This window comes from Chanodichthys erythropterus, chromosome 10 (assembly GCF_024489055.1).
Source record: "Chanodichthys erythropterus isolate Z2021 chromosome 10, ASM2448905v1, whole genome shotgun sequence".
In the NCBI taxonomy this organism is placed as follows: Eukaryota; Metazoa; Chordata; class Actinopteri; order Cypriniformes; family Xenocyprididae; genus Chanodichthys; species Chanodichthys erythropterus.
The window spans coordinates 54746622-54759712 of NC_090230.1; the positions used below are offsets into that span (position 1 = coordinate 54746622).

Consider the following 13091-nt stretch of genomic DNA (forward strand, 5'->3'; position numbering starts at 1 on the left):
TACACAGTGTGATTATATACATAAAATCTAGAGCTGTTTAAATGATTCACTACCAAAACAAATGTCAAGCGAAAACGAAAAAATCAAGCTTCATTGTTTATTGCAGCTGTTTCAAAGAATTCACTACCTGCTTTCTGAAATGACATCCATTACTTTACATTAAATAATTGATCCATTATTCAGTAGCAGGGTTTTCAGTCACTACAATTGTGATTCGCAAACTGTGCCATTAAATGCATAGACAAGTGAATTAATACTTTACACTTAATTTGTGGTTCTCCATATAACCACACAATAGTGGTTAATCAATACAAAAAGGACTTATAAAACATCAACATTTTGATGACATAAAATTTCTTTCCCTTTATTAATTATTGCATTGTACAAACCTTTCTAAATAAAAAAAATATTCAAAATATAACACTATTTTGTATGTGCTAAAAAATATTAACTCTTCTAACACATTAATTCAATTATTCTACATTTAAACACTGCTCAATTAGACTGTATTTGCTAATTAAGGTCACAGTGGTTCACACAAAATGGGTGCTCTAAATCAGGTTTGAATCATATTTTTGCACTGCATTCATCTGAGAAAATTTTAAATACTTCTCTAGTATGAGATTTCAATAACATTTAAAATGCTATTATGGACAATAAACAGGAATATTTTGGAGCTGCCGTGTCAACATTTTGCAGCCACTTCAGTTAAAAGAAAACATTCTTACGGTTTGGGCACTTCTACCGAGTGTGAAGAGTCAACTATTTATACTTAGCATGCCTACCGCTATAACACACTAAGCTAGTTTGTTTGCTTATGATGTGGCACCAAAGCTCTGAAGGCTAATTTGACCATAAAGACCATAAACCTTCAGATTGTCACTAAATTTCTCACAAAGGCATAAAACCAGATGGCAGCACCAAAGGCTTAAGCATGTAACTCCAAATACAGTAGACTGCTTAAGGCCACAGAGGTGCATTGTGCTTGCTTCAGACAGTGTACGTCAGTTGTTGTAAAAGTCCTAAAGCTTGTTGTAGAATCATGCTTTTCCCATAGCCTGCTGGGTTCCTGGGATTTTCCTGGTCAGGAAGGCATGAACGTGAGGCCATATCTTGTTGGTTTCAGTTCCTGAGAATGTCTCCAACACTCCTTTACTCCTGTAAATCATATGTAATGGCTTTAGCAAATCATTACTCATATGATGTTACACCCTCAGTCCAGTTCTGTCTTCAGAGTTAAACATAATAATAATTAAAAAAGTTATTGTTGCAATTACAAAAAAAAAAAAATCACAATTTTCACAACTATCCAAGTTGACTAAACTTAAAAGTTTTAAATGGGACCTATTATGCAAAACTCATTTTTACATAGTGTTTGAAGATAAATGTGTGTCGGCAGTTTGTGTACACAACCATCCTATAATGGTAAATATCCACCCACTTTTTTAAAATCCTCATAAATCATAAGCAGAACATGTGTCTTCAGTACAAGCGGTTTGCAGACTTTTTGACATCACCTTCTGTGTATTTGACAGTTTAGGCTTAATGAGACGTGAACGAGAACTTAGTTTAATACTCGCAGGACGCGACGCCTGACAGCCAGCTTTCTGTGCGTGTTCTTCAGGTGTGTGCGCTCAGAAAACCATATATCAGAAGTTTAGACTGATATGGCTTTAAAATGCATGAAGATAATAAACTTTCGTGATGATGAAGAACTGCAATGTCACATGAGCGCGGCCGCAATAGAGATGATATTGAAACCAAACAGATGTTTCGCTAGTTTGAGCTGAAACAGACACATTTTGGGGACACCTGAGATATTACATCTTGTAAAAAGGAGCATAATAGGTCCCCTTTAAGGCAGCATAAACAATTACTTTGATTTTTATCAATATTTTTTATGTTTAATTATTAATATTATACAATTTGATTAGCGTCCTAAACACCAGTGTAAATAATGTAATATGGACTGAGACACTTTCACAAATTAAAAAGAGGTTAGAGTTTATGTACAAGATGTATGGGCTACTTTTACTGTACTGTGCTTTTTAGAGCTCATCATCTTCACTTTTTTATTGTATGGAAAAGAGCAGCGTGAACATTCTTCTAAATATGTTCTTTTTGGTTCCATGTGATAAATAAATTCATACAGGTCCTAGAAACACATGAGTGTGAGTAAAGACTGACAGAACTTGGATGAACCATATATTTCCTAAATATTTTCTGCTATATGTTACTGCATTGTTTCATTCAACACAAATCAGCTTCAAAGTGCTGTGGTTTCTGTACAGTACCTGTAATACTCTAGAACTGGTTGTGTCTGTCTCTCATAGTCCTTTAGTCTCCTGGAGACAGTTTCGGGGCTGTCGTCGTCTCTCTGGACCAGCGGTTCTCCCGTGACATCGTCAAGACCCTGTGCACAATACAGACAAATGATTATGACATCACTGCAGACCTCCACCACAAAGACCCGACTTTACTTCAGTGCTAAATCTTTAAAACATGCTATAAACACCAAATTAAAGCTACCATTCCTCAAGAATTCATGTAATGAAACAGTCAACAATTCTTGGCAAGCGTTGTCGGATTCCAAAGCTAAATCGGGGTGACCTTCAGACACACGGTTTTGTGTTGACATAAGCTTTGAACTGTATTTGAGCAAACACAGTTTCACACTTGGCTTGTTCTGTATTAGTTTAAAACACACTGAATTGCTGTTTTTAGGTTTGTTATTTAAAATGATTGCAGATGACCAAGATGAACTGATAAAATGTAAATGTGTACCTTGAATGCAATGTAAGTCACTTTTAATAAAAGCGTCTGCCAAATGCATAGAAGTAAATGTAAATATAACCATTCTGAAACAGTTTTGAGTCATAACCAATCTTCTTTGCAACCTCAAAGCCTTTGTGGCAGTAGACAAAATAAATTTTAAGATCTTTTAGAACATCTTGAATGTAAAAGGCTTATAACTCATTTTTTGTTCAATTTTACTTTTCTAAAACTCCCTGCCCTTAGAAATTTTTCCTTACTTTTAAAGTATAGCAGTAGCTGTTCAAGCAACATTTAAACACATTTCCTGTCCTTGTGATTCCTCTTTTCTCTGACAGTGTTTAATTAATTCACAGGAACTCCATGACTTCCTCAGCGTGCTTAAGTTTTATTGCAGGGATGAGAGCAAAGTTCCTTAGAAAACAGAAGCTTTCTTATCTGTTTTGAGTGCAAGGTTGTGAAATACCATGACCTACTTTTACCACAAGAAGTTTAACACACACACTTGACCATTTATATCCAGTGCTCCGATTTTTATTTTTAACTGTATTTAACATTATTCCATTTTAATTGTTTAAAAATAAAAAATAAAAAACCTGTACGTTAGAGTGTGTTTAAAATTATTCTATTTTCTTTGTGGTGAACATTTGCACAGGAAAAAATCATTTCCCTGTAAAAATATGTTAACATTCTTTAAAAAACACAAATGACAAAAAATAAATTGTAAAATTAATTTATATTGTATATTATATAGAAAATGTATCTATTATGTATCATAATATACATGTATATTCCCTTTGTGGCAGTAGACAAAACAAAAGAAAATATTTTTCTACATGTGAAAAGAAAGTGCTTAATTTTACTGAATATGTACTTGTAGTGTAGTTCAAATCTATATTTTTAAGTTTTTGTTTTTTTTAACTGTACTTACAGATAATATTTATGTGATACAAGTCCACTTAAGTGTACTGAAAGAGGGCACACATTCATGACTGTTTCACTTTTAAAAAGTGCACTTTGTAATCATGTCATATTAAAAGTTTTACTTTAAAGTATATTTTAAATCATTGTGTTTAACAAATCATTTGTTGTGCAATAAAAAAGTATACTTATTTTGATGTGTTGACTAACATACTTAAGCACATGTAGTACTTGATTCTCATTTTCACTGTAGTGTGTTATTCAATATTACATTTAAACAGTGATGGGGGTAATGCATTACAAGTAATGCGAGTTATGTTATCGATTACTTTTAGTAACTAGTAAAGTAATGCATTACTTTTAAATTTACAACAAAATACCTTGAGTTACTTTTTAAAATAAGTAACGCGAGTTACTTTCCCCCACCATTTATTGACTGACACCTCTCCTGTTCCCATGTTCATAGAAATCTGGAGAAAGTGCAGAGGCGTTGTGTGCACTGTGAATAAAAACAGTGAAATGCAAACTCAGAATATTAGACAAACCGGCTATAATTAAATATGTTAAATAACACAAATATACATTATGCATTTAATCTTACCTTTTTAACCCATATCTTTGCTGTTGACCTTCAGTGATCCAAATAAACCATACGAATAAGTAAAAATGACTTTTAGATAAACATCGTATTTGTTTCATTTTTATTGCTGAAGAGTGTTTTTTTTTTTTTTTGGTTATTAAAACACAACAAGCAAGCCCAGCCCAGGTGAGAAAAAGTAACGTAACACATTACTTTCTGTAAAAAGTAACTAAGTAACATTTTTAGGGAGTAACACAGTATTGTAATGCATTTGTTTTAAAAGTAACATTCCCTAACACTGCATTTAAAGTTGATATATTTTAAAACTAAATTGCCACCTAATTACTAATGTGTAATTATGAATATATTTAAATACATGACATGCAAGTTTCAATAGAATTGACATGAAAGTATATTTTAATTTACCATAAATGCTTGTCAGTGGACTTTAACTATATTTCAAAGACAACAGAAGTAATTATGAATTTACACGTAAAGTGTACTTAAGTCCTAATTAAAAGCAATCTAAGTTCAGCCAATTTAATATAAATTTAAACTATAACAATTGCAATTATCAAGCAATTAAGTGTCCAAAAACATTACATTCAGTTCGCACTTAAGCATATGCTTTCAAAGTAATAATACTCTTTTTAAAAGTATGCTAAAGTGTATTTCTTCTTCACTTGTGTTAAGCATTCTTGACGAAATCACTCGCACCACTCTTGTGAACAGCATTTCAGCACAAAACAAAAGATCAATAACTACCTGCAATCCAGTTTAACCAGGCCAAGGTCAATGTTAGTCTTTTTAGTGCAAACACACCTCCTTTAGGCAAATTAGGCTAATTCATTCAAAAAACTCAGTACCATTTACCTGACGTAATTGCACTATTATTACCTACAGAAAACAGGCATTAAACAGAATTTTAAGTATGTTTTCTTACATTTCAATTTATCATGGCAGCAATATTGATCAAATTATATATTATATAAATTATCAAATTATATATTATATCCACCATATTTTCTCTTTATTTTTTTGTAGTATAGTTCCAGATCTTTAGAGTACAGACCACTGTGGAGTCTTCATATGAGCAGAGTTGGTCAAATTCCTGTTTCTTTTGTTTAATTATCAACAGTTGCCTGAAGTAATGTTAAACAGGATTGTAAATATCTCAACAGCAGCATGAGGGAATGATGGGGAAAAACGTAAGAGGACTCACTGGCTTCTTTGGTGGGTTGAAGTCTATATTATAGACTCTGCCACTGAGAAGGTGCACCCAGCGAGACGTCAGACGCTCTCTGATGGTCTGGAAAGGCACGTCTAGGTTTATAACAGAGTCCACATCACACACGGCGTCCAAAGCCTCGGCCTGAGCCACGGTACGAGGAAACCCTGCCAGGACACAGAGGTATATTGAGCGGCGACCATGAATAAACCGTATAATTCATCAACAATATGCTTAAGAAAAGCAAGTTTGAGTGGGATGAGATTTGTACCGTCCAGCAGCCAGCTGGTCTGCTCTATACCCCTCAGACTGGACAGGATGAGACGAGAGATGACATCATCAGGAACCAGCTGACCCTGATCGATACATGACTTCATCAGAAGACCCAAATCTGCCCAGGTGCATAAGAGATGATTAGTTATTATATTAGTTAAATGCAGAGGAAATTCAGAAATGAGTATAATCAGAAGTTCATTTATGTTGTATCTATGTTGATTCTAATAATACTAATAAAATAATTTGCAGTAATATGATGCATCTGCCATTACTCATAAAAACATTTTGGTAATAATTTTATTGAAATACTGACATGTAAGGCAAACATTTGATTAAAATTCATGGTTTCTAGTGTGATGGCTGTGGGGCTGATCATTACCTTAGTCTCATATGACTTTTACCACTTGCCTATTAGCTATTCAAATGGAAATAATGTGTGACCAATGCAATGAGCTTTTAGCAAGGTTTTACAGACAGGACTTAGAGTAAGCCAGGATTAGGCCTTAGTTTAATTAGGGTATTTAAGCAGCTTTTATAAATGTACCCTAGATAAAAAACATTACTGGTGTGCATCTTGAGACAAAACAATGGCTCTGACATATTTTAAGATATGTCAGTGCAGCTCAAACATGCATTTTAGTCTAGGACTAGCTTAAGCTTTGTCTGTGAAACCGGGGGCTATTGATCAATGCACATTTTAATAACTTTATAATAATCGTCCTGTGACCCTTTGTGATATTTCTGTTTAGTGCTAACTATTTTAGGCTTATAATACTGTATATAACTAAATTATTGTTCAAAAGTTGTAGTCAGAGTGATTTTCTCAAAGAAATTAATACTTTAAGGACACATTAAATTGATCAAAAGTGACATTAAAGGCATTTTTAATATTGCAAAAGATTTCTATTTCAATTTTTTTTATTTGAAATACAATTTCTATTTGAGAAAAATCACTGTTTCCACAAACACATTAAGTAACTGTTTTCAACACTGATAAAAAATAATTTTAAAAATTTGAGCATCAGCATATCAGAATGATTTCTAAAGGATCATGTGACACTGAAGACTGGAGTAATGATGCTGAAAATTCAGCTTTGATCACAGGAACAAATTACATTTTAAAATATAATGGAAAAAGTTATTTGAAATTGTAATGAGTTTCAAAATATTACTGTTTTGCGCATTTTCAAAAAAAAATTTTAACAATGGGTTGACAAATAATTTTTTTTTTGTTTTCATATACTTTCAGTTTGTTTTCTTCAGTCACATGTGTTTCTTTGTCCTTGTTTCCCACGACTCATCTGTTTCCATGGACACTAGCTCATCATTTCAGCTGATCATCATTTAGTTCATCACCACTGTGTACTTAAGTTCCTCTTTGCTCACTCTTCAGTTGTTGGTTGTTATTGTGTTGTGCAAGCTGTTACAATGTCTAGCCTTTTGTTTAATAAACCTCTGTAATCCTGTCGTTCATCTTCATTTTCTTCAGACCCCGGGTGACAATGGTAGGTTCTGTACCAGTTTAACATTTAGTTAAGGTTTTTCCATAATTTTAAACATTTTTTCTTTTTCACTGTTCACTTAAATAGTCTTGCAATGTACAAAATCTTTTTTCAGTACAGATCATTAATGTATCCAAATGTATGTATACATATTATTAACCCTTTGATGCATGACATGGGTCAAAAATGACCCGGCTGAGTTTTTATTTTCTATATCTTTGCAAGAAATTAATTTCATCATTCAGTATTCCAGGTATTCCTCAATTAACTTGTTTTTGATCATCACAAATCCTCATTTTCATTTTTTCTTTCTTACTTTTTTAATAAAAATCATTTTTGTATTACTACCCTTCTAATGCGCAACATGGGTCAAAAATGACCCATATTCATTTCCTATGTAATTTTAATAACGGTTGAATGTTTCCTTGCTGAATCTTTAAAAGAAATGTATTTTATCATTCATTTATTCCAGGTATTCCTTAAATATCTTGTTTTTGATTGTAAAAAATCATTATGTTAATTTTTTCTTTCTTACTTTATAAACAAACACAGTTTTTGTTTGTCTACATCAATTTTACACACATGGGTCAAAAATGACCCGTATTCATTTCCTATGGAATTTCAGTCATGACTGAGTTTTTCTTCGCTGAATCTTTGAAAGAAATGTATTTTATCATTTATTTATTTCAGTTATTATTTAAATATCTTGTTTTTGATTTTCTACAAATAATTATGCTTGTTTTTTCTTTCTTACTTTATAAACAAACACAGTTTCTACATCAATTTTACACACATGAACTGCATAACTCTCTAGATAAAGAAAATCAAAAGCACTGTTGATCGATACACTTATTATATATTTTCACAGTTTGACAGAAACCTTGTTCAAAACTGTTACTTTTCAGGAACACCTTTTAGATGTAAAAGGTGACCAGTATCATTGGTTTATGACAAAAAATACAAATTATGGAATATAATATATAGCCTGTTTTATGAAATATAATATGACTTTCGTCCATCAAATATACAAATGCAGCCATGTTGAGAGGTGAAATGTGTGGCGGATGAACAGTTGTCTGCAGTAAATATGTTCCTACTTGCAAAGATTTCTAAATGGGTCATTTTTGACCCATGTGTGTAAAATTGATGTAGACAAACAAAAACTGTGTTTGCTTATAAAGTAAGAAAGAAAAAATGAACATAATGATTTTTTACAATCAAAAACAAGATATTTAAGGAATACCTGGAATAAATTAATGATAAAATACATTTTTTTCAAAGATTCAGCGAAGAAACACTCAGTCATGACTGAAATACCATAGGAAATGAATACAGGTCATTTTTGACCCATGTGTGTAAAATTGATGTAGACAAACAAAAACTGCGCTTGTTTATAAAGTAAGAAAGAAAAAATGAACATCATGATTTTTGACAATCAAAAACAAGATATTTAAGGAATAGCTGGAATAAATGAATGATAAAGTACATTTCTTTCAAAGATTCAGCAAAGAAACACTCAACCGTTATTGAAATTACATAGGAAATGAATACGGGTCATTTTTGACCCATGTTGCGCATTAGAAGGGGTTTTCATAGCTTGTGCATCAAAGGGTTAAAAAAAAAAGCATACTTTTACATGAAGCACATGCTGTCAGTTCTTGAAATCTATAATCAAAATGTACTTTAAATGGATTGTTCCATCAAAAATGAGCATTCTGTCATTTACTCGCCCTCTTTTTGTTTCTTAAAGAATATGAATTGTTTCTACAATAAGATATTTTAAGAAAGTTGTTTTTTGTCCATAGAAAGGAATGCAATGGTAAATATTTGGATACCAACATTCCTTGGAAAGACATGAGGATTATTTATGATTAGAGAATTTTCATTCTTGGATGAACTATTCTAGTTGTAAATATACGAAACTAAAATATTCATTGAAATATTTCTTCACTGCAACTCAATTTTGTGTTATGTATATGGTTCATTTGTTTCATGTTGAATCTGGTTTAGTCTCACTATGGTAGATCTGTACACCAGATAACTGATGAGTTCTGCAGCATAAATCACTGTCACACAACATGGCAAGATAATCTGCTCCCCAGAGACTCACACAGAGCATCTGGCATCCATTTAGGATGTTACATTTTACAAAAAAATTTTATTTATAGAAAACTGTTTTTCTTCTTTGTTTCTCAGAACGTGTCATTTGTTTAACTGTTTTTTCAGCTAGTCTCCTAATCTTTCAAGTTGAAGGGGTCCTGTTATAAAGGACACTAAGAGTTAACCTACACTACTGTATATACAGTTTTGCAAATTTTTTTAGTTTTGGTGCAATTTTTGCATTTCTAACATGCAAAGCAGGCTTGGGCTTCAGTGAAACTACCCTAAAAGTCCCTGTCTTAGACATGCTTAGTATGCAAGGCACATTCTTTGGAGAAATCACCCTCAAAGGTTAAACAAAAGCCCCTTTAAAGCACAAATATTTGAAAAGACTAAGATGGTCAATACACATAAAAAGAGTGATGCCACAAACATAAAGCCTGAGTTAAACAGCATAATGGTTTTTCCAGACAGTGTTTATATCAACACCAACACTGGAAGAAAGTGCTCGATGTCACACAAGGCGGGCGTTGAAAATGTATCAGCGAACTGTTTCAAAAATGCGAGAAAAGCTGTCTGCAAACCTAGTAACGTGTCGCAGTACCTAAACGCTGTCATTTTTGGACATCACTCGAAAAAACTGCTGCATAGATAGGCAGCCCAACCAAAATTTAGGCTCGGTTCTGGTGATAAGAAACCTGTAATTATCCTGCTCAACATAAAACCGAGTTTCTGAAGTTTGTTTTGCAGCCATTTTTGTATCACCGCTGCGTTTAACCCTTTACGAAGTTGAAAACGGAAAAAAAGATTCAACCGTTTATATTCGGTTATTTAGTCCTGTAAAGAAATACTGAAATAGTGCTGAAGCTGTCCTACCTGTCTTCGCCTCGATATTGGCCCGTAGCATGTCCCCGCTGGAGAGATGCTTCAGTCCGAAACTCTGCACTATCCGACTAGACACGGTCCCCTTCCCTGAGCCCGGAGCCCCCATGATCACAGCGCGGAACACAGTCTGCAGACCCATACTTGGATTTGAGAATGCAACCTTTAACAACTATTTGATAATATGAAATTAAAGAAATATTTCCTATTCACAACATCTCTCCGACATCTGCAATCTTATGAAATCAATATGACTTAAAGTTATTCCAAGGATGTGCAGTCCTCTGTGCGGTCAAAATGATAAATACGCAACTCCAGTTTTATTCCCAGATTAAGCCCGTCCTTTTCTAATGCACGCGCATCTCTCGTGGACGCGCTCACATTACAGGAAGTGCTGGCTCAAGTGGGCGTGTGAAGACACTTACAGTAGTGCACACTACAAAATGATTGATATTACTACATCTCTTTAAGAGGTTTACCACCTTTAAAATTCTCGGGGACCCATAATAGCCTATAAAAAAGGCTAGATCTTCTGTGCAGTTTATAATAACTGTAATTGAACACATTAACACCTAATACAGTATGTCAGTAGTTAATAGTTAAAATTTAAGTTATCTTTAATATAGCCTACCATTTTAGGACCCTTATAGGTCCACGGACCCCTGGTTGAAAACCCTGAACATCTTAGTAAATAAATAATAGCTAATGAAATCAAATATTTAAAGAGTTCATATGACCAGGGTTTGTAACTAAAAGCATTAAAACCTTTTTTATTAATTGAAAAAAAGCTGAAATAAAATTCAATATGCTAAACAAAATTGACTTGTTGCCTTGGTTAAAATAATAAATAAATAAAAACAAAAATGGAACTAAAAACTGGTATGAAAATAAATTGAACATATGTAGTAATATTTAAAAAGGACAAAAACGAATAAAAATGAAAATATGAAAATAAAATGTAATTTAAAAAAGCTATATAAATAAAGCTAAAATATCAGAGCATATTACAGTACATAAATGTTGAGCAATATTTAATGTGTAATTATTTAGTGGATTAACTCTTTCTTAGTAGTATTACTTTAGTAATTATGTAAAGTGAACCTATGCAAAAAAAAAAGAAAAAGAAACTGATGAATTATTATGCAATGTGATTATGTAACATGTTGGTCAGACTAGGTCTGCTCTAATAGGCTTTGGAGTTGGCAATGTTATCTCTAGTCTGGTTGATTAAATAATCACCAGAGTTTCATCTGAGGAATTTGATTGACTTTTTTCATGCTGGTTTGACCCAATCACAAGAGAGCCCATTCTGAATCATCATTTATCAGCTGACAAATGATTGACAGGAGGGGTTCTTTAGGAAGATTAAGAAGATAACAATGGAGATTTGTTCTCTCCTAAAGGCCTCTAGAACAATAGTTCCTTCAACACAATGAGACAAAGACAGGATTTGGAAACCCAAGATGCTAATAATCACTATAGTGTTAAAAGAAGATGGACAATGACGTGCAGATTTTGTGTATTAAATAAATAGGTAAAATTATATATAAACCCGATTCCAAAAAAGTTGGGACACTGTACAAATTGTGAATAAAAAAGGAATGCAATAATTTACAAATCTCATAAACTTGTATTTTATTCACAATATAATATAGATAACATATCAAATGTTGAAAGTGAGACATTTTGAAATGTCATGCCAAACATTGGCTCATTTTGGATTTCATGAGAGCTACACATTCCAAAAAAGTTGGGACAGGTAGCAATAAGAGGCCGGAAAAGTTAAATGTACATATAAGGAACAGCTGGAGGACCAATTTGCAGCTTATTAGGTCAATTGGCAACATGATTTGGTATAAAAAGAGCCTCTCAGAGTGACAGTGTCTCTCAGAAGTCAAGATGGGCAGAGGATCACCAATTCCCCCAATGCTGCGGCGAAAAATAGTGGAGTAATATCAGAAAGGAGTTTCTCCGAGAAAAATTGCAAAGAGTTTGAAGTTATCATCGTCTACAGTGCATAATATCATGCAAAGATTCAGAGAATCTGGAACAATCTCTGTGCGTAAGGGTCAAGGCCGGAAAACCATACTGGATGCCCGCTTGATTTTTTTGGCCCTTAGACGGCACTGCATCACATACAGGAATGCTACTGTAATGAAATCACAACATGGGCTCAGGAAAACTTCAGAAAACATTGTCGGTGAACACAATCCACCGTTCCATTCGCCGTTGCCGGCTAAAACTCTATAGGTCAAAAAAGAACCCATTTCTAAACATGATCCAGAAGCGCAGGCGTTTTCTCTGGACCAAGGCTCATTTAAAATGGACTGTGGCAAAGTGGAAAACTGTTCTGTGGTCAGACGAATCAAAATTTGAAGATCTTTTTGGGAAACTGGGATGCTGTGTCATCCGGACTAAAGAGGACAAGGACAGCCCAAGTTGTTATCAGCGCTCAGTTCAGAAGCCTGCATCTCTGATGGTATGGGGTTGCATGAGTTACTGACCATTGCCTTGTCCTGACCATTGCCTTGTCTGCTGTTTTGTGAGTGATATCTGCCTGTCCTGATCTTTGCCTGTATCCTGACTACGACTCTGCCTGTCCCTTGCTGTTTGTTCCTGTTTTGACCCTGCCTGTGCGACCACGCTCACTTTTAATAAAAGCTTTGCATGTGGATCTTACTCTGAGTCCCGCCTTCGTTACACACACAGTGGCAAACATGGCCTTGTCCCACCTTTTTTGAGATGTGTTGATGCCATGAAATTTAAAATCAACTTATTTTTCCCGTAAAATGATACATTTTCTCAGTTTAAACATTTGATATGTCATCTA

The 13091-nt window shown here is 33.7% G+C and overlaps 1 protein-coding gene across 1 annotated transcript; it reads right to left on the reverse strand.

The window, feature by feature from the left end:
- Positions 1 to 84: 84 nt before the first annotated feature.
- On the reverse strand, positions 85 to 10608 carry ak3 (adenylate kinase 3). The gene is made up of 5 exons (XM_067398246.1): positions 10256 to 10608; positions 5773 to 5892; positions 5496 to 5668; positions 2295 to 2413; positions 85 to 1158 (listed from the first exon to the last, which is right to left on the reverse strand). The coding sequence occupies exons 1-5, from the start codon at positions 10401 to 10403 to the stop codon at positions 1041 to 1043; spliced, it is 678 nt and encodes a 225-aa protein (XP_067254347.1). The 5' UTR covers positions 10404 to 10608; the 3' UTR covers positions 85 to 1040.
- Positions 10609 to 13091: the final 2483 nt, after the last annotated feature.